Here is a 23,180-nt window from a genome sequence, read left to right as displayed (position 1 = left end):
GAAGCCACCAGTGCTCATCCACTGAGAATGGACTTTACAGTGAAGGAGGAGACATCTTGTGTCCAGCAGCAAAACTTTAGAAATAAACAACATTTCTGGAATTTTTAATGAGGTAAAGGAGGAGATGACTTTTTAAATTGTAAATTATACTTTGTCATCAGACACACATTATTGTTGCAAGCAGACCATTTGTGTCTTAATATGTGGCTGGAGGGGATCTTAAAGGTAATACTAAGATACTAAGTACTATAAAAAAGAAAGAAAGAAGGGGTTTGAAGACTTGATGTTTACCTGTGTGTATTATAAAATGTGATAGGCATCGTATGAGCCCTAAACCAACTGCATCTCAACTATGTTGGATGCAAAAGAAAATAATAAAACAAAACAAAAGGAAAAATCCTCTTTTTTAATGTGATTAAACCTATTAGCTTGCTTAAATGTGCTTCTGTTGAAAACCATCATTCTAATGAGTCAGTGAGTCGGATCTCTTACAGTACATATTGTCCTCCCAGGTCTCCCTGTGGCCTATCAGAGAGCAGAGCCAATCTTAAGTGCACTAGGAGAGTGTGTGTGATGACGCAGGACGCCACAGCATCCGTGCCCCGGGGTGACATTGCATGAATGTAACATCAGCACAGATGATCCCCGGGGATTTGGAGTAAGAGTAAGTGCGTCTGTGTGTGTGTGAGTGTGTGGAGAAGTGCTGTACTATAGTAAATGGTGAGCGCACTCTCAGCTGAGTCAGTGCGGTTCTGAGGCGAGCAGTGTGATTGATAATTAGAATGGATTGCCATTTTGCTTTACCTCATTCCTTCAGCCTGCGTCTACACTTCTCACTGAGGATGTCTGAAAACGGCCGAACAAAATCGGACCCTTTCTTTGCTGTGCTCTATTGTGTTATGTGTCTGCAAGTGTTGCAGCGCTGCTTTCCTTTACGAAAGCATACAGTGCAGGCATTTCGCTCATATATGTGAGTGAAATGCAGCAAAGGGCCGCAGGCTGTGATTAGAACTCAGCCTACATGAGGGCACAGTAGTTCACCTGGTAGAGCGTGCGACCCATGTAGGTCATACGCTCTACCGAACGTTTCTCATTCTTAACCCCACCGTGGTTGTTTTTTCCAACTGGGCATGTCAAACAGCAGATTTACGCCTGCTGAACCAACCAGAGATGTAGGCCAATCATTCAGCCAAGCAATATTATTGCATACAGTATATATTATTACTCCTCCACAAATTGTTCCTGTTAGATCTGATCTAATCCTCTAAGAAACAATATTATCATTGTTAATTAACACACCAGGACAAGTGTTAATTCGATTAATCACCAAGCCCTTACTTGGGGGCAGCACAACCAGCTGTGAACACAGTATTAACATATTGTCACATTATAAAGTGAAACACGTTGATTGATGACTAAAAATCCACCTGACATTGCATTGTTACCATCACCACAATATAAACCAAAACAGCTGTAGCAGTACAAACAAACACTTGCCACCAGGCAAAAAACTAACATGATGTAGAGATAGTGTTGTTCTCATAAGGAATTATGTTAGACATCAACATGGGGGCTATTAGGAGGTCTCTGAGCTGGGTTTGGCTTGGTCTTACAGGCGGCTATATATACCCTGAAATGTGAGCAGATAAGAGACTGCTGATGTCTGTGAGGGCCACACTGACGCCTCTGCCCTCCCTTTCTGCTCGTTACAACTAGTTGCCAAGGTGTTTCGCACTGAATCTAGGCTTGACTACTTGGCTATTCTGACTAGCCATAGTTGGACCTTCTCCAGTCTTCCCTAGCTACTGGTTAGAAGCCATTCAACGCTTGTTTTCCCCTCAGCCAAGACTAGAGTGCAGCAGTACAATGCTGTATATAATGCAGTATTTACAGCCAGACACAAAGAAGAAAGGAATGAGAGGAATGCACAGTGCTGGCACAAGGATAATTAAGAGTGCAAAATAAAACCGCAAAATTAAAGTGCCAATAAAAACATTGTTCATTAAAATGCTATGAAAGAAGGGATTAAATATCCATGATATTTCTTGTCCTAGCCCTTAAAGCGGTGCCTTCCAACGCTTTGACTGTAACAGCTCCGACACCTTTCATTTTCCATCCTTAAACATACTTTATTAAAATTACATACGCTATTTACACCCACAAAACACTGTATTTAAAGGTTGCAAGTGAAGAAAAAAGATGAAAAAATAAGTTTTTTTTAATGCATTTTCTGCTACAAAGAAATTCCCTCCAGAACTTAGCCCTCATTACAATTTGTTACTACCCAACCAAGTTTCTACGATATGAAATCCTGCAGAGGAGCAGCCAATTAGCATTTATCATTACCACCATCTGTTGGTGACTCACAGGAGAGGCCATAAAAGCAGCAGTGACCTCAGAGAGGACTGAATCTGCAGGCTACAGTGATTGATGCTTCAGCCTCTGCAGCTGACTGGCATAATGCTTTATTCATTGAAACTATCATTTGGTCAATTAGATACCATTATTATTTGAAACACCTATCAATCTCTGCCATTCACACTGACAGATGCAAGATACACAGGAGTGGCATTAAAGCGACTAGGTTAAAGCATTCGTTCACACAACAATTTATTCACTAAGAGCCGATCACCAGCAGCACTATAGCTCAACCTGGGGGTCAATCATTTGGGATTTTAAAGCCTAAAAAAGTTATACTGTTAATGAAATGTAAAAAACACTTCCTCCTGCACACATTCTAGATATTCAAAACAATATTGTATTAAATGAATTACAATCTTGTTTCCGCCGTCAAGACGCAATGGAGGCCGCTCTTCTTCATGTCACAAATGACACTCTGATGCGAGTGCACTCTTTTTGACATTGAATTTTGACATTTTCAGGCTCAGATGGTGGGCTGGGATACCTGGAACCATATATGACTGGTTTAAACCTTATCTGTCAGACAAATGTTCCATGTCTCTATAAATTATCATGTTTTGTCAGCAGCCCTTGTAATATTCGGTATGCCACAGGGATCATTCTTTGGTCCTTTCCTGTTCTCTTGTCTCTCCATTATCGTAATGACTGTATTAAGCCAAAAACATTTGTACAACTTAACTGATAAAACAGAAATTCTGATACTGGATTTTTGAGGGAGATACTGAGCAATATTTGGTAATTAAATCCATTTCATTTGCTAATTGTGACCAAGATACATATAAAACAGGCTATTTTACAGTTGTAAAATCAACTTGTCACTGCTTTCTGGTGGACAAACTATGTAATGGTGACACTGTTTTTACTTGATACTACTTCTGTACAGCATTAGTTAATTATCAGCCGACATTACACCAAAAAAGATCTTGAGTTGATATTGACTGATATATCTGCTCCACCAGGTACTGTTATGCACATTATGTTTCCCCCATTGTAATGCATTGACTCTGCCTGCCTTAGAAAATATTCTCTATCTCACCTACAGTTGGTCCAGAACAATGCAGTTTTAAACAAAAACTAAACACAATTTCCATATAACACTAGTTTTATCTATAAATGCAGTGTATTGGCTCACTTTTAGGACTGATTTCATTTTTGACACTACATGGTCTGTATTTAGAGGAACTGTTGTGACCTGTGACCTCTAGAAATCATCAGAGCAGGGACTTCTGGCTGTTCCCACATAGAGGCTGAAAACTAAAGGTGCTTTTGCTGTTGTTGTTTCTTCATAGTCACAGAGAAGCCAAATCAGTGCACAGCTTTAAATAGCTCCTTAAAAACTATTTGCTTTCTCTTGACTTTTTAAATCCACTAGATAAACTGGACTTTGTTAGAAGTGTGCACATCTGAATACCCACTGTATCATCTAACAGATGCATTGCATGGCAGTTTCTGTGTCTAATGCAGTGGAAATGTGTCAATAATGCGTGTGTGCAAACTAAACTGTTGGATGTTTTTTTCCCACTTGTTTTTTTTAACGATACTGGCATCATCAAACCCTTTTAGCAGTGCAAGCTGCAATCTAAATGTCCTATTAGTGTCATAGTCTGAAGGTCTACATGGCAGCACTGCTGTAAACTGAGAAGAAACTGACGTAAAGCATCACAATTACAGTTTAGTCATTTCTGTGAGTCACTGGTAAGCTGATACATAATAAATAACTTATTTTTATAACTTTTCTGACTCTGAAAGGGACTAGTCAGTTGTGCTGTGATACATCTGAACCATGCAGTCGGTGATGTAAAACAGGAATGTACTAAGTATGTACTTAGGATACTTAAGACTGTCACTGTCAACTGGGACAGCTTCTGTTTGTGTGTGTGTGAAGTAGTTACCTGCCGTATTTGTAGCGGTGTGTGTCAGTCCCTGCAGACTGTGATGGCTCGGGGGCGGCTCATTCTAGTGTTGTTACCCCACAGTGTACACACACACACAGGCGTTGTGACACTGATCACTCCTGTAGAAACACACAGACCTGTTACATGACACATACCACTCAGCACACAACACTGAAAACTGTTCGTCTTTGTCTGTTGACTGGGGATTTTTTGGTGTAATCTGAAACAGGCAAATGCAAACAGTATCACTAGATCACGTGGTGTCAGACACCACTATCAAACTATGTAGTTGGACAGACGATAGCAAATGTTGCACATGAGAAATATCATATTGCCTTTAGGCCTGTAAATGGACAAAGTTAGCAGAAATCAACGTCTCCTCGGTCTGTTTTGGGCTGTCACTCGCAGCAGACATGTTCGGCATCAAGTGAGCACACAGGCCACCGGGCGACACATGCTCCGGATTTCATGTCCAACCATTAAAGATTGATGATGCATCCTTCAGCTCGTATTATCAAATCCGGAAAAGTTGCTCAGTTATAAAGCTCAGGTAAAGAGAAGGTTGATAGGTTGACTCCTCCTCGCGCAGCTTCATTACGTGGCTCTTCCAGCACTTGTTTAAAAGCTATATTTTGCCATCACAACCAGCTGCTGTACATATTTTCATTATCCGATGCAAAACTTCACACATATCAGCTGGTGATGTGCCCTACCCGGAGACTTGCTCACAAAATCCAGAACTTTCTGAAACATTATCTCCTGTCCTCTATCGCTGTCTCCCTGGGAAGACGTACCCTTACAGCGGAGCACACAGCCCACAAGCAGGTACCTAAAAGAAGAAAAGGGAGGAAGAGTGGCGGTTAAGTCGGTTTGTAAAAGGCTCACCCTTGTTGTTCTGAGCGGCCAGGCCAATAGACAGAAAGCAATGGGGTGCTACTTGGGAGGCTGTGGCCCCAGAGTGTGAGAGGATAGTATGAGCCCAGCGATCCAGAATGCCACAGATCAAGTTACAGAGCCGGTAAATATAGCAGACGCCTATGACCTCTACAGGTCACTCAACACTCAGTGGCATTCCAAGTTGCTCTTAAAGGACTAGCATTAAAGCTTTTTATAAGCCAAGCTGGGTAAGCATCGAGTCCACCGCACTGCTTTAGCCAGCAGATTGGCTGCTTTCACAGAAATTAAAATCTTAAGTGAGTGGCAAGCTTCGCTGCATGGATCATGATTCATCCTGAGTTCCTCCAGCAATAGTGCCACTGCATAGCAAATGCCGTAGATAATGTATGGTGTACACACTATCTCCAGACTCTCATTCAGTCATTTGTTGGCTGTCCGTTGGTCTGATATTTCACATATCAACACTAGTTTTAACACTGATGATACTAATTGCTCTTCAGCTTTATGTCATATCTTCCACATGTGATCAAAACGTCTTCAAAATTGAAGTCACTGTCTACCTTGTCCACCTTATTCTCCCCACACATGTATAGTTGCAATGCTGGTGCATGAACAACATACACTACCAGTAAATTACCAAATGAAATGGAGTATTTCCTAGCACAGGAAAACAGCTGACGTATGTGTGCAGGACAATGGAAAAAGACAGACGTAGTCCCGAGGTGGACGGTCTCTGTGAGGGGTATAGCGTTACATGGCATTAGGAGAAGACGGGACGACACACTGGCACAGGAGCCATAGTTGATGCACTGCAGTGTTCGTACACGGCTGTGAGCAGCACACTGATATGAGGCAGATATCAGTGCATTTGAATGGTTGCTCGCACAGTATGTGGATAACGCTGTTCCACACGTGATAGATAAGCAGCGCTGCTCGGTAATGGACGCGGGGCAGCTCTGACAGAGTAACGTTACTGTCCATGAAGGGGCGGAGAGGAGATGGAAACAGCGAAAACTTATCGCCCCTCCAGTCCCTTTGACTGGGGGACAGCGAAGTACAAAGTTAATACAACGCTCATTAACCAACCTACGTGGTTATTTTGTCTGTGTAACCACGGTGAACGTCTGTTAGTTAAATAACGTTAGCTATCTCGTTAGCTAACTACTGTATCGGTGCAGCCAGGACAGCAGCGGCGCTACGCCAATGTATTCAGTGAACTGTGGCACTGCTTATATTATATGCAAACCATATAACGTTACATTTCACGGGTTATAACATGGGTAGGACCTTTAAACTTGCGAGGACACCATTCCTCTCTTATTCCTCGCTATATCCGACAGAATAAGAAAGGCAAGAGCTGGACTTTTAGAGTTCCTTGAACACACCGCAGCTCGGTTCACGTAACGTTAACGTTACCTGTCTTGAAACTTGAAATGATACAGAAATACAGAGCTGTTTCGCAGTCATGTCTCACGTCTAAATGGCTCATTGTGACTTCTAAAATGTGTTAATTCCCGACAAGCAAGGCAACGCAGCATTGGCAGAGTTTGGTAGGAGTTTGGCTGGTGCTTCAGTGCATAGGAGAGCACAGTACCTAACGTTACAGGGTTATGGTGGTGTAAGGTAGCCAGTTAACTGCATTCACTCACCTCACAGTTGGAGATCATCCCGATCCAAACGGGCAGCGAAACGCCCCCAAAAAGTATCTCTGTGGCTGGGTTGTGCTGCTTTTTTAGACCATTACTTAAGTTGCTGTGAAGACTGGTCGATAATGTTGTATATACGACTCCGCCGCCATGGGCTTTAATGAAGACTACGCTGGTATTCAGCCATATCTTCTGGCCCCTTGCAGTTGTAGAGTTTAGCAACCAAGTAACGGTTCTTTTCGCTTTAACGGTGACGTCAGTCCGGTTACAGAGCTGGTCTCTGATTGGTTCATACCTCTCTGTGAGCGTCACCATCCAGAACGGCGAACCGCCTCCTACACCGTCGCCATGGAGATGAACGTAAACATCACAGATTTCTTTCAATGAAAAAATGCTACGTTCATGTGTATGGGAAAGAAGGATACTCGTTTCCAATAAGGGGTTATTTACAGCTTAGCTTTGTGGTAAATACTACTAAAATATAATGCTTACTACACCCAAGAAGTGCACACGTTTTAAATGAGAAGCCTAGAGGAGAACTCAAATGTATGTACAGTATTTATTTAACCATAAGCTTTAACCAAAAATGGTTATATTGGTATCTGCTGTGTAAAAAGACGGATGACATTGTGATCATTTTACCTATTTTTTTAGTAGTAATATAGGAACGATGTTATAACTAATGGGATTAAGTAATCAAATAAGAATAAGTAGTGAATATGGAATAAGTACCTCATCTACTAAAGAGATGACTGTTCATCAGAGTACTGTTACATGTTTTACATCTGCTATATTGCTGCTAAAATCTTATACCTAAACCCATTCTTAGAAGACATTATTTTGTGACGTCTCTCATAAGTCATGGACTAGTAAATGAAAATGGAGCTAAATAAATAAATTAAACATTTTATATTGTATTGAATTCATATGAATATTATTCAACATGACTTTTAATTGTACAATACTCATATATACTCATAGTATAACATAGGCCTACATTTCACTGAACTACTGTTTGGTTGGGTCGAATATTGAACCAGCTCTCCTTATAGATCATGTCTGAGATTGTTTAAGTATTACAAGTTCCAGCACTCAAGTAGTTGTTCACGCTGGAGTGTGTGAAGGGCTGCATTAAAGTGAATGACTCATAAAATCATACTGCAGCATAACCATCTGTAACATAAAACACATCCGGATCCCGACATGCCTTAAAAGCTGCTGTTGTGAATAAAACAAAGTGTCACACACTGAAGAGGGAGACTGCCATTTATTACCATTCAGTGACGCATCTCTCTCTACATATACTAATACAAGAAAGATGACTCATTCTGTTCCATTTAGTACTTCATATAGGTTCTTACAAAACAAATTATTATGCTTAAATTGCCACAGATTATGAACAGTCCCGTGTTACATATACTTGAGTGAACTGATTAGCTTTAATACTGGTGTGTATAAGTCTAAGCGGGGGTGAAACCTGCACATTTAGCCCAACCAAAATCTATAACACTATAATCAAAGACAAATATAGCTTTCTGAGATCCACGTGAGCTCTGGTGCACCACTCTTGGAGGCAGATGATCACTCAAGGTGTGTATTTACTGATATAGCTGGAGTAGCAAGTATCTATTTAGGTTTCCATTCAAACAGGATGTGCTGCACTGGAGCTGCCAGATGTCTAGCATTATGTGTTAAGCAAGCAAAGGAAATATGGAGCTTTTAAATGTACAGTATGAATTATCTCCATTTCAGCAGTCAAGCACTAATCTAACTGAGGGTTGTGTTTTTTTTTTTACTGGTCTGATGTCAGTTTATCACGTTTCTGAGAGGCTGTGCAGTATTTTTCTTCAACTTTCCTCATTTGCTCATTTGCTTCTTACAATCTGAACTGACTGCACAGGTTTTAAGTAATAGACAGGGTGTTAATGGATTATAGTTTATTACATTTAAAAAGGGAAAATCCACCCTCAGTTACTCTTCAGGAGGTATTTTCATTACTCCAATTAATGAATTAATGATCCCCCAAGGACTCCTTTGAAGCAACAGTTTGATATTTTAAAAAATGTATTCACTGTCTATTCACTTTAGAGGTGCTGGTAGACAGATTTTGTTACCTTTGGACCGAGCCAGGCTAGCTGTTTCCCTCTGTTTCCAGTCTTTATGCTAAGAAAGCATATAAACCTATTTCCCAAATTGTGGTAGTATGGTATTCATCTCTGGATTATAAATGAAAACAGTGAAAGCTATTGGACTGATAGTGATGGTAGAAGCAAAACGAGAGTTTAACAACACTTTTTACTCAAACTACTGTAATGCATTCTGGTGTATTGAGGCTGCTGCTGGTGGAATTACTATATTTGTCTTATGATGAATGTCCCTGTACAACTGTTGAATGATAAATAAAATGTGACTCTAGAAGGACTCACAGTATGATTCTGTGAGAGTAATACCAAAATCTGAGGTTTACTGTTGATGGTCCACTCAGTAAGAGTAATGTAACAATTACAGCACACAACAGAATGACCAAATAACTACACACAGTGCACTGCCAAAGTGTGTTAAAGGATGTGAGGATGGAATTTTCCTTAAAAAAGGTTGTATCAGCTTGTTACTATCAGTTTTACATAAACGCATTATTTTCTCCCAAACATTTTTTTTTTTACTATTTTACTAAGTTTTTGTATTTATTTGTTCTGTCAGAGTTCTATTCACTGGTTTGAATGGGTTGGTGTCAGCTGGAAAAAGTTTATGTCACAAAATTTACCAAAATGTGAGCCACTGTCAGTCAAATCTGATCAAACCACACCCACACATTCTTGATGAAGCAGATTAGCTGAATTCTTGTTGAACTCTTCATAAATAATAAGTATTTTTTCCCTAACTTTGATTGTTGCTTTATTAGTCATGAATCTTGAATGAATGTTACAGAAAAAACTAAAATCAAGTTTTCAGGGGCTTTAAGGGTTGTAAAATGCCTTAGCCAATATCTTCGGCTTGTAGCAGGTTGGACAGTAATCAGTAGACACAATAAATAACATGATAACATATTCTTAAAAAAAAAATCTGGATGAAATCAACAAGTAAACAATAAATTTACATCAAACTTCAAATGTTTTTCTTGGGCTTAATGTAAAACAAAGCTCCATCAAGTTCATTATTTCATAAATTTAAGCAGGCATTGTGACCACTTTCCTCGCAAACACATAAAGTCAAAAAATAACATGCATACCAAAAAGAATCACCCACCCTGCAAACAATTACATACCACATGTTCGCGCTTCAAACAAATCTCACACTGATTAGCACAGACACTATAATTCAATACTTAAGTCGGTGCCAGCACTGCACTGCTGACTCTCTCCGTGCTGGTTTCTATGGCTGTGGTTCATGCTATGCTAACATTTATTCAGCACTACTGTGATAAAATGGGGAAGCGAGTCCCAGTGTTTTAACTCTTTTCATCTAACCTGCTGTGTGTCATTGCTACACCATCATACTTAAGTCCCTAGTCTTATTATCTCACACTTTCAAATATTCAAGTATAGCAGTTGCGTTATAAAACTGGTAAATTATAATAATAAGGAAGGAAATGTTGTGGCATTTACATACTTGAGATATCGATACTTTGGGAGGTTAAAACACTGTTAAAAGAGGCCAAAGCACACTGAGCTGAGTTTTCTAACAGCAGATGAACTGAGACACATATTTGTTTCCAAACAGCCACTACATGTGAATGCTTGACCAATCAGTCCATAGCCATAACACTGCACACTCTCAGGAATCCCCTACTCTGCTAAGTTGCTTGCTATAGGAAAAATCAATAGCACCAAACATCAAACATCAATGCTCCTCTTATACAAGGTGGAGGCTGTATATTAAAATCAATACATACGGTACATATTCCACATTATAATAATGATACCCTAATGAGCTATCTTTGGTGGAAATATTTCTGTGCAGGGTGGAGCGAAATGTAGAATACGCTAATGTGGAGCAGATGAAACACGGATAAAAGAAAAAAATACTTTTAGAAATACTTCACTGAATAATTGCCAGTTTAAAGCGGAATACACATGCACTAAACCGAGATTTGTGTCCAAGGAAAACTACCAATTATATGAGTATAGTATGCATTGATAAAGCATTTAAAGGTCCATAAAACAAGATCATATGCAATTAATTACAGAAATTTTGCAATGATATAACTTACATGAGAAAAAATGGAATGCTAACCTCTTAAAAACATTTTAAAAGATTCTGAAATAGATAACAATGACAAACTCACAACCATATTTTGCTCCCTAGAAAGTGCACAAATAAATAAAAAGGATCTGGATTAGCAGGTATAGCTAAATGATGGATGGATGGATGCATGTAATAATCCTACACTTACATGATGTTGGAATAGATAAAATGTGCCTTCATACTGCTCCTACGCAGAATGTGCACTGAGAGATTGTCTTTTACCATAGTGTGTGTGTCACTTCACACCTCACAAAAAAACCCTCATCTAGTGGTTACTGTGGTGGCAAAGCAAATTTGTTTATGAAATACACAGTGTAGCCTGTAGGGGGCAGCACATACGACACAACAGCTGCTTTGTGGTAACCTGTGTGGGTATTTGTGACTGTATACATGTGTGCATACAGTATGTGTTTTGTGATAATAAACACAATAACATCATATCTTGGTCAGTAATAAGGAACCATCCATCCATCCATCCATTTTCTGCTGCTTATCCGGGGTCAGGTCATTGTGGCAGCATGCTAAGCAAGGTAATCCAGATGTTCTCCCCAGCAACATTTTCCAGCCCCTCCTGTGGGATCCCGAGGCATTCCCAAGCCAGATGAGATGTAAAATCTCTCTAGCATGTTCTGAGTCTACCCCGGGTCTCCTAACAGTTGGACGTGCCCAGAAGACCTCCAAAAGAAGGCGCCTAGGAGGCATCCTGATCAGATGCCTGTACTACCTCAACTGGCTCCTTTTAATGTGAAGGAGGAGCAGCTCTACTCCGAGTTTCCCCCGGATGTCTGAGCTCCTTCTCTAAGGCTGAGCCCAACCACCCCATGGAGGAAAATCTTTTTGGCCACTTGTATCTGCCATCTCATTCTTTCGGTCACCACCCAAAGTTCATGACTATAGGAGAGGGTTGGAACATAGATGGACTGGTAACTTGAAAGCTTTGGCTCCTGGCTCAGCTCCCTCTTCACCACAACGGTCCAGTACAATGGCTGCATTACTGCAGACGCAAAACCAATCCGCCTATTTTTTATTGTTTTGCCCTCACTCTTGAACAAGACCCAGAGACACTTGAACTCCTTCCCCTTTTCCAACAACTCGCTAAAGACCCACAGGCAGAAATCCACTCACCTCTGGCAGAGAACCAATGGCCTCAGAGGTTCTGAAACTTTTCTGACCACACCATCTTGGTGCATGTTAAAGGTCATGATCTGATGAAGCCAACAGAACCACATCATCTGCAAAAAGCAGAGAAGCAATCCTGAGGTCCCCAAACCCCCAGCTGCACCTTTAGATCCTATCCACAAACATAACTGTGACAAGGGACAACCCTGACGAAGCCCGACACCTACTGAAAATATGTGGGACTTCCTGACTAAACTATAGACACAGCTATCACTCTGGTTATACAAGGACCAGATGCCTGGTGCAAGCAAGTCCACAAAACACATGTAGAAAACACATAACAGTAAGGAAATATCAATACACTGTTAGATATCATCAAGTTTGCACTCTTGAAGCCATTTTGTCATGAAGTGGTGTTATTTTATTTTAATTTTTTACAGCCAATTCTCCTTGAAAGTGACAGTTTTACCACTTTAAAGTGGGGTTTGCTGAAGTGGGGTTGTATGAGGTATTTGTTTACTTATCCATAGTCAGTGTATTACTTACAGTAGGTGGCTATTTTCACCACTTTACCTTGCTGCCAGAGTCCAACGGGAAACTGAACCTTATTATACTGCTAACAGACTCTTGACAAAAGACCAACAACTCCCATGTAGAGTGAGGTAAAATTACAGCTGTTCTCAAAGGAGTCTGGTGGCTCTGAAAACAGCACAGATGGATATAAAAGCTTCAGTTTCCCGTCAGAAAGGGCTGCGTGGCAGCAAGGTAAAGTGGTGAATGTACATCTTTATAGGTACGCCTTTTTTAGGTGGCTAAAATGTCTTTTTCTGCTGCCCCTGTCCACAGTAGTGCACTGTTCTGCTTCCATGTCGGTTCTCCTGTAAGTACCTCATACAACCCCACTTAAAAAAAATAGCTTTAAACACTTTAATCTGCCTCACCTATTGCCTGCCTGCCTTTCACTTTAAATGTGTCAAAAATGTGTTTTTCTTATTGTTACTTAACTTTAACGTTAGATCTTCACTGTGCAGTTTTACACAAGAAAAGTTTTCAAATTCATCTGCTGATGGAAGAAAGTTTCTCTGTCATCACCATAAACCCCAGTTTAATACATGTACAAACATCATGAAAACTAGTTTGGAAGCCAATCCTGATGCAGTACTTAACTGAAAATGTGAAGCATGCAGGGCATGTACACTACAACTTTGTAAGAAGATCTCATATCCAGCAGTTTAACTTTTGTAATTAATTACAAAATTTGCATATTTATCGATTTGGAATTTTTGACTGAGGGAGAGGGAGTAAATTGATCTATAACTTACTAACCTGTAGGGGTGGGCATGATTGTTCGTTTAGATGTCAGTATTCGTTCAACGTATCGAGTACTCTCATTAAGATATATTTGCATCTACAGCCGCAGATAATGTTCAAAGCTCATCTCAATCACTCATCTAACATTAAAGGCAGAATGAACAAAATTGATGATATGAACGTGCGGTGCAACCAGTTCGATGATTAAACATTTGCGGATTAAGCATAAGGAGAAATCAGCGGAGACAAATAACAGGCAACATTTCATCCCCCCATTTGCTAACGTTAGCAGTGTTAGCTAGGGCCGTTGTGGTGCTACTAGGACAGAGAAGTTTGGCCAGGTCATAATAAAAATGGTGACACACGGTCCTGTTAATCTTTGTGGAAGGAGTAGGAGATTTTTTGAGAGTAGTTGACAACCTTAATAATTCAATGTGAGCACTCAAATATGGAAATGACTTAAAAGGCCCATCCCTGCTAACTTGTTTGTCAAAACTCCATATCAAACTCAAATTATTATTTAAAGCAGAATATATTTTTACATTGTAAAATATCTGGTGGGACCTTTCAGGATTTCAAATCTGCATTTCCTATGATACATTTCACACATTGTTGATTGTCATTACGGCTCTAGAAAGAATCCCTTGCTTTTTGATTCTGATGGTATTTTGTCAAACCGTCTGAATATAATGTAGCATCTTCTACCTTTGGCAAAGAAATATGAAAAACAAACACCACCAAACAACACAATGGACCAAAGAAATGCTACTTTCATCACAAATTACTGCATTTACCAGTGTTTTGGGCATGATTGATTTTTCCTTTAGCAACAGCTCTTCCTGATACTGTGGCCACTTTAAAAGTGCAGATGAGTGCAGCCCTGTTTCTCCACTCTGTATCACTGCCTCACTACTAATCAGCGTAGCATTTGTGACTAAGTGGGCACGTCAGTGGTGTTGGATACCTGCCTATGCAGGTGCTATGGTACATGCAGCGTACTAAGAGATAGAGCTGCTTTGCTGGTACAGCAGTGCCCTCCCCTCTGCTTAAGCTGCTAGCTGACTGCGAGTTGCTCTCTCAGCCTGTTCTCCAGTGTGACAGATTTGTCCACTAACTCCAGTGGATGCCCTCAAATAAAGCTGAAATAAATAAAGATAATATTCTTTCCAGACTGGCTGCATTTCCAGCCAGAGCCTCCCAGCAGCCCACTGTAGTCCACTGTGCAGTCTTCATGATGGTGTACACATCATTTTCTTGTTTTGCTCCCATTCCAAGTGGGCTGCTGATGCTGTTCCATAGGCATTTCCCAGTTATTTTGTGATGTCAGTTAACCAATCAACAAATAATCCAATTAATCAATCAATCAGTGAGTCACTCCAATCAGCCAGTTTGATACCAGCTGTTCACTTGGTCTTGGGAACCACCAGTATTTCATCACCGTCTTGGATGCTATAGGAGTGGAGAGCCCGGGTGTTGTACCTCATTTCCTCCGGACCGAAGGCGCTGCACTTGTCGATGTAATAGAGCCTCATGCTGTTGGTGGACAGCTGGACCACTGTTGTCAGCTGCTTCTTCAGCTCAGCTACTGTCTGGTCCAAACGGATGTTCAGCTGACACAAAGACAAACAGTTTCTACATTTTACCATTAAACTGATACCCATCTCATTCAAAACATAATTACAAAAGTACAATAAGCCAAAGTCGGGAAGTTTTAAATTCTGCACATGGTGGCTTTAAAACAAATGGCTGATAGCTATGTTTATACAGGCAAACATAAGCCTGGCCATGGGTTTAAAGGTTATATATACAATATCTAGAATTAACTATTTGCTATGTAAATATATATAGTGGAGTTCATGTGTCCTGAGCAGAGAATTACATTCCTCTCCTTGTTTTGCTCCTAGAACATTGTTCACTTCTCTGATATGGCCATGTGTGCATGTGAGTCTCTCCATATGCAACTGTTGACTTTGAGGAAAGCAACTAAAATGGCTGTTTTTCTCTTTCTCTGTGAACTAAGGATTTGTTTCAACCAAACCAGAGCTGGTGATTGTTGGAACAGTGGAAAGACAGCTTTGGTGAGTTTTATTTTGACTCAAACCACTTTGAATAAAGTTATGATGTTATGATGATGTGTGAGGTAAAATTACTGTTTATTTCCATTAAATTTGGTGGTGTGCGATAGTGATATTACAGCTGTTTCTGCTTAAACAAAAGGTTTGCCTCTGTAGGGATCCTTTCCATAATATTGTCAGAGGCTTAGAATAACAATCTGAGCATGTCAGTGGCAAAAACAAGCACTTTTAGTGCACGTACTTTGACATAAGGATTAAGTTGCGGCCATAGCAGCCCATTTTGCAAATATTTCCGCATCTAACTGATTTAAGGGTTTTATTTAAAAGATAGTTTTAGTGAGTTTTATTTTGTTTCTGTACAGTTTTAAGTGTGTTTTACAATTATCTGCATGGTAAAATTACTGGTTCTGTCAATGGAGTCTGGTGTGCTGCAGCAACCATTTGTTATGGTGTGAGATGCTGTGTTCTGGTGCAACATGTAGTAGCAATGAATTTCGTAAGTGAACTTGTTCATCAAAATGTTCATAGCTTGTTACTAAAAATTAATGTTTACACTGTGGAATGTCCAAAAGGTGTACACACAAACACTGTAAAACCATGACAATAAGAACCATGCTATAAAAAATGAAGCTCTCCTGTAACTCATTAACAGTACAGCTCTCTGATACTACTACTACTCTGGTACTAAACGTCTAGTATTTCTTAAAATGGCACACAGGTCCTACTGGGGAAATGCACTACCACTTTTACTGACTGGTCGTAATTAGGAAGTTTTTCTGTGGCGTTGTGTTTTCCTTGGTGGTGGTGTCAGAGAGGAGGATGTTGCACAAAATGCATCATGGGCAGTGACTCTCACCCTCTCCATGCTGAATCATGATTTACCATATACACTTACCGGTATTTAAAGGACCAGTGTGTAGGATTTAGTAGCATCTAGCTAGTGTAGTTGCAGATTGCAGCCAACTGAATACCACTCGCCCTTCAAAGTGCAAAGGAGAAACTGTGGTAGCTGTGAAACTTGTGATAAACGCTAAGGGCCCTGTCTAGAGCCACTGTTTGGTTTGTCTGTTCTGTGCTACTATAGAAACATGCTTGTTCAACATGGCGGACTCCATAGAAGAGACCTTGCTGTAGATACAAACAGGTCATTCTAAGGTAAGAGAAACACAATGATTCTAATATTCAGGTGTTTATACACTAATAAAAACATACCAATGAATATTATATTACATTTCTGCCAAAAGATCCTCTTAAATGTTACACACTGGATGTTTAAGATTTGATACTACATACATTATCATATGCCACTTCCCATACATATCTATCTGTAACTCACCAAGAAGCAACTTGTGCAACTTATGATCCTCACCATTAGTAGATACACTAGACAGCAACCTTCATAGCAATTATTGTCTCAGCGTTAGTCATTAAAGAGGGGTTAATAACATCATGTTGATTCCCATGACATGTTTTATCAATTAGTCATTTACAATGGAAGGTCTCATGGAGGTTGCAGTAGTCATTGTGAGCCACCAACATAGGAAACTGATTATTTATACACCTCTATTTATTTTATTACACTGTCATGTCTCCAAGCAAAGTGGACAACGAAAAAGGGTTCATATGACACATCTATGTCATTTCTATGGTTTGATCATGCCACAATGGCATAATGGATTAGATTTTTTTTTACAGTACGTGAGAATACATTTGATGAATGCACTTTATCTGTTGGTGCAACCATGAGAAACTGAGAGCTAGATTGGTGCTTATACCAATATTGAAGATACCCTTGTGCACCAATTAGTGAAGGACACAGTACTGACGCAGGACAATAATTACATTTACTTAAGACACACTCAACAGGATTGGCACAGGAGTGACAAAAGGGAGTACGGTCACATGATATCACTTGAAGCCCTGCCTCTCAAGTTATTCTACATTTGTGAACTACTCAGAACAATACCCCATTACATGCTTAACGCACCTGTTCCACTTTTTCCTCGCAGTGAACCTCCACCTGGGCACGACAGCGAGGTCGAAGGTCAATCTCAGCGAGTGGTTCCAACTTCCCATACTTGGTTACCAAGGAATGGTATCTGTGGAGGAAAAGAGCGGGTTGTGCCATTGGTCGTAGCAGCACACACACACACACAATAAAAAACATTGCTAGTGAGTTCAGAGTGTTGCAGTGTACCTATAAGGCAGCTCCTCCTCAGGGTAGTCTAAGTAGTAACGGATGAAGAACCTCTCTGCATCCTCTCTCTCACTATCAGTCACAACGCTGCCATTTAGCAGTGATATTGAAGGGAGTCTGAGGGATAGCACATAAGTACTGTATTATACAGTTGCAAATGTACCAGATTATTGGCTGGTGTTGGGTCCTCCTTAGTGTGTAGGAGAAAACAAAACAACCTTTCTGTCTACTGTAAAGGAGGTCCATTCTCACTGGTGTCATTGCTGGGACTCACTGTGCTATCATGAGGCTGCGTCGCTCAGCGTTGGTGTAGGTCTGCAGTAAGGGAATGCCCTGCAGCCGCACTTCCTCCAGCTTCGGGAAGAAGTTCAGCTTCTCAATGTCGTCCCATCGGTTGAGACCTGACAACACACACACAAACACACACAAAGTCTGTTTCATACATCTAGGACAAAAAAACAGCAGTGGTATGCTCTATGTATGCTAATTCACTTTTGGCATTAGAAATGCAAATAAATACGTACATACTTTTGGTTTGCAAAGACCAAATGTGTTTTTAACCAGCGGCACAACAGTAGTAGCCAACAGACACAATGGTTTTTACACAAACAATAAAAAGTAGAATTATTATATATACATTAGCTAAGTTTACTAGAAGGCTGAAATATTTAAGAACTTGTTATAGACAGCATTTCATAGTAACTCACAAAATTGCCTAATTATTTAAGAGAGTCTAGGGACTTTCTCAACAGGCGACAAAGTAGCCTATATTAGTTACTGTCCACTGTATATGTGAAATTGTACATTTATTTTTGGTGAAATCAGTTGAAGCAGTGTGTTTAAACACCTAGCTGCTAAACATTGGCTGGTAAGAGCAGTAGTAGTAGAGTAGCTGACAGGCAGGTATAGTGATCTGACAGTGTACAAGAAAACACAAATAATACACATTTTTATTAAGTTTCTCCTTTCTCATCAACTAACAAAATGTACCCTACAGAAGCCTAAATCCAGTTATATGATTATTGGATTTATAGTTGTTGTTGCTGGACTTAAAGCATAACATGTCAGCATACTCAGTCAAAGGCCAAGAGCTAGCCTGAGCTTCACAGCCTAAACCGTCCCAAATCCAAACCCCTAAAACTTAAGACATTTGGCAGCCACATACAGTACTGTATGTACTAGACTGATATCACATTATGTCCTTTGGTACTGATACACACAAGTTTCCTCACACTCAGCCACAATTGAGCTGATTCAGCTGCCTACGCTGGCCATGAAATCAAAATAACACAAATTTTAGATGATTAGGGTTTAACCTGACAAAGCTAGACACTAGTTCCTGTCCTTCAAAAAAGGGTTACAAAAAAGTGAAAAGTGTTCCTCTACTAAAAGAATAAGCAATAAAAGTCTGGTGATAGTCTATATTTTACTTATTGTCAGGAATTGCCAAGACAAGATGAAAACCAACAATGAATGTAACCAAAGCCTGATATATCTTATTCCTCTGTGCCACAGAGCTCCAGTGTTGTCCAAAAACTATTAAAAACACACCAGTGAGTCACACTGTTGCGCTGGGTGACAGGTTCCTTCATTACCATGAACACACACACTGTTGTTTAGTTTGACTCAGTCCCACATACATACACATCCTGCTGCCCCTAATACTCACTAGAGCACCAAATGTGGATTAATCCGCTGCTGAAAATAGTCCCCAACAAATGCACTATTTAATCCTGTTTAAGTAACTTTTTTAATTCAATTCAATTTCAATATTTGAGAGTGCAAATTCATAACAAAAAGTTTTTTTTCCTCAATAGAAGCAGGACTGACAGTATGGAGGCGTGAAGCTTGCGCATGGTTGCAGCTCTACTTTTATTTCTGCTTTAGAAATCGAATTAAAGTACAGTACATCTTTTTTGGTTGTTTTTGCTGATCTTGAAGGGAAAAAGGACGGGAATGGCTGAAGGTTGAGAACTCAATGCAACTGGCTCTCTCTTAATAAACATAATGGTTAATATGAGGACTAGTTCATAACATAAGCGCTGATCTTGATTTTCCTTTTACAGTCATTAAGGAGGTATAAATGGTCACAATGACCTGACCAAGCCACCCCAGACCAGCAGGTTCCATATTCTTGGAATTTTAATGAATACAACCCAAGTTTTTATATCATTCATATGAATCCAGTCGGCACTCTTCTTCACTATTAACACCCTGTGGTAGTCACTCTGTGTTAACTTTGTGTATGTTAAAATATGAGTTACTCATTTAAAATGCTCATGAAACAAACCACATCAGTCCAATTTAAACATTTTCAGGATGAACAGACTTTTTTGCAACTTTACAGACTGCAAGCTGCACAGTTTATGAGACAGCACAGCTTTATATTTTGATGAAAATGAACTGAAATTCAGAGTCATTAGTACAGAATGATGGGCTGTTCAAATCACATACTGGTTATGATTCTTTAGGCCTGGGGGCTTAAATTAAAGCCCTCAGTTTACACTGGTAAAATCACACTCAAAAGCCTCCATGCACAACCGGCCATATTTCATCACTGATCTCGTCTGTCTTCTTCCATCGTCTGTACACATATTCAATATCTCCCCCGAGGATAAACCAACTGCTAGTTTTTAAAAAAAAACAGAACAATGTTTTTGAAGGCACTTTCATACAAGGTAAGTGGAGTCATCGATGCAGAGTAAGGATGGGATGTTGGTTGCTGTACTCATGTTGGTTGCCATGACATTATGTTAGCATCCTAACCGACTGAACTTTTGAGAACTTAAAGGATTTCTTGTCTTGTAGTTTAATGTGCCTGACACTACAACGCGACCTGAAGCTCAGTGTTTTTATTTTTTATGACTGACCTTAATTGTAATTTTACCCATATATTCAATTGTACTGGGTTTTCAAAATCCTCTTATAAACTATCCAATCTAATCCTTAGGTTTCAAGCTTGCATCTAAACTTACTGACTTCTGCTGTCCAGCTATTAAATTAATTAAAATAAATTAAATCAAATTATATCAATCTTGTAGTTAAGCAGACGGTCTATTACTGGTTTCTACCAAAGGGTTCAAGATCAGTAATTCAGCAATGGTTGACAATGTGGTGATGGTTAAAATTACAGATGTTTTTTGCAGATCAAGGCAGAACATTTGCCTTAGGAAGAAAAAGTTCCTTGCATACAAAATATTCCAACAGTTGCACTAGCAGGGATGCTGGACGTTAAGGGTAGACTGTGTCCGGTCAGGTCAGCATATGGTTCTTCCAAACACAATTAAGGGTCCTGTACCGTTTACTTTGGGCAGTCTAATAGCCAATGCACCAGACTGTACAGGACACCTCCCTTATTCTGTAGGGTTGTCTAAGCCACACATGTCCGGTCACCAGCTGTAAGGTAGTCCTGTCTTGTGGCCGTCTTGCGAGTATACTGATACGTACATTAACCAAACCTGGAGAGACCCAGATTAGCTGCATACTGTCATTTATCGTTTTTTTTCCTTACCTTTTCTCCTTTCCCCCTCCTCCTTGTTTCGCCTGTGTTTCCATAACTCGATTAGTCTGAAGCTCATCACAACTGTTGCGGATTAAAGCTAACAAAATAAAAGTTTACTGGTTGTACTAACAAGATCGAACTTCTATATTTTGCCCTTTTTGATTCTGCCTAAATAAAACATCGCCGATAAAATTCCCCTAGTAGGACTAGCGCTGGTGAAGATTTCACGGTTACAGCTGGAAGACAATCCATCGCACAATTCGAACGTCGGATGCGGATAAGGGTACACATGCCTCTAGTAAACCAATACCTCCGTCTGTGCATTCAAATTTTGTTTAGGTTGTATAAGTCTAGTGTTTCTGTCAGAACTTCTGTGCCAAAGTTTTTATCTCTCTCTTTTGCCTTGACCCCATCCTCCTAGTAAAAAATAATGTCCTTGGTTGATATAATTAAGAGTCGAAAAGATAAAACTTTGTCACACGATGTTCTCAGCCTCCTATTCATGGTTCAGGCCTATTGCATATGCATGCAGACAATTTTATAGGATTCCAGATGACTTTTGTGCATTCCGGTGTGAGTTGAGTTGTATAATAGATACATCTCAGTGACTGCAGGTAGAATCTCCATCAAGCATTAAAACTAGGTTAACTGCGCTCGAATGATTCCACTCGCTCTACTTGCATTATGTTTGCACGGAACTCTCCTTGAAGTTTTTTTCTGATAATTCAGAGGTATCAGTTTAAGTTGCTTATCCTAAATTGTATGACTCACTATCAGTGTACTCTCAGCGAGGGCAAGAGGGAAGAAGGAGTAGTGTAAAGAATAGCAGAACATAGTTTGCAGTTTTCTCAGTTTTGATTCAGTCTGAGACACAAAGACAGACAAATGAAAAGCGACCTGGTCATTGGAAGAATAGACAATAGCTGACTCGATGTATTTTATGTGGTCTGTTACAGTCTGTGCATTGGCTATTATGAGCTCGCCATACAAGAGCCGAGGGTGTGAAACGGGAATACAGGAACCCTAATGTTAGTTAAACGGCAACCACTGTAGCTGACGTCTGTATCCGGACACAGTCTACTTAAGCGTCAGGCTCCCTGCTAGTGCAACTGTTGGATAGACCAATATTTTTGTGATGCAAGGATACTTTTTCTTCTAGGCAAATTTCTGCCTTTTGATCTGCAAAAAACATCCTGTTAATTTTACATCTGGTCTTATGCATGTCAACAGTCTGCATATTTTGTTTCTGTATTTCTGACATCCTCCTTCATATGGTAGGCAAAGAAACACCAGTAACTAGACTCTCTGCTAAATATAACTGCAAGTTCAATTCACTGTAATATCCTCCCCTTGATTAAATTAAATGTATTATAAAAATTACAATATCTTCCAACTGATCATATCTGAGAACAGCGTAAAAAAAGTACAGGTAAGTTTAGATGCAAGCTTTGAAACCAAGGATAGATTGAGATAGTTGATTAGAGGATTTTTAAAACCCAAGTTCAATGGGAGTTAAGAAGAAATCTTATGGTATATGATACAAGATTAAGGTCAAGTCATTAAAAACCACTAAAAACGCGTGGGGCTTCTCTCAGTGTTTTCGCGTGTGTAGTTGTCAGGCATTTAAACTTCAAGACACGGAAAGTATTGATAGTTCTCAGTTGTTCTAGTGTCTGATAGGGTATGCTAACATTAATGTCATGGATTAACCACTGCAGTAAGTGAATCGCCACTAGACATTCCTAGCTACTTTTACTCTCTCTGATGCACTCGATGAATCAACCCTGTTAAAATTCTAGATTGTACTGAAAATAGCTTTGACTGTGCGCAAACATGTTCTGTTTCCTTTTTTTACAGGAAATAGCAGTGGTT

General features: G+C 39.8%; 2 protein-coding genes across 6 annotated transcripts in view; both read right to left on the bottom strand.

Moving 5' to 3' along the window:
* Positions 1-7,089, bottom strand: part of usp2a (ubiquitin specific peptidase 2a) — a 42,516-nt gene extending 35,427 nt beyond the window's left edge. For 2 of the 5 annotated variants that reach the window (XM_035679356.1, XM_035679361.1), the window contains exons 1-2: positions 5,202-5,344; positions 4,314-4,435 (exon numbers count right to left, since the gene is read on the bottom strand). The gene's annotated coding sequence lies outside the window, so the exon portion shown is untranslated. Of the gene's footprint in view, positions 1-4,313; positions 4,436-5,029; positions 5,152-5,201; positions 5,345-6,862 lie in introns of those variants that run through there. The other 3 variants (XM_035679357.1, XM_035679358.1, XM_035679360.1) reach the window with 3 other exon arrangements.
* A 1,030-nt stretch (positions 7,090-8,119) lies between these two features.
* LOC118342036 (tubulin-specific chaperone cofactor E-like protein) overlaps positions 8,120-23,180 on the bottom strand; it is a 21,705-nt gene continuing 6,644 nt past the window's right edge. The window contains exons 8-11 of the mRNA XM_035680461.1: positions 18,081-18,207; positions 17,807-17,923; positions 17,597-17,708; positions 8,120-15,144 (exon numbers count right to left, since the gene is read on the bottom strand). Of these exons, the coding sequence (XP_035536354.1) occupies positions 14,938-15,144; positions 17,597-17,708; positions 17,807-17,923; positions 18,081-18,207 (563 nt within the window). The 3' untranslated portion in view covers positions 8,120-14,937. The remainder of the gene's footprint in view (positions 15,145-17,596; positions 17,709-17,806; positions 17,924-18,080; positions 18,208-23,180) is intronic.

Source organism: Morone saxatilis, unplaced genomic scaffold (assembly GCF_004916995.1).
Source record: "Morone saxatilis isolate NCDOM2014 unplaced genomic scaffold, NCSU_SB_2.0 Contig8, whole genome shotgun sequence".
Classification (NCBI taxonomy): Eukaryota; Metazoa; Chordata; class Actinopteri; family Moronidae; genus Morone; species Morone saxatilis.
This window is presented reverse-complemented; position numbering and strand designations above follow the sequence as displayed.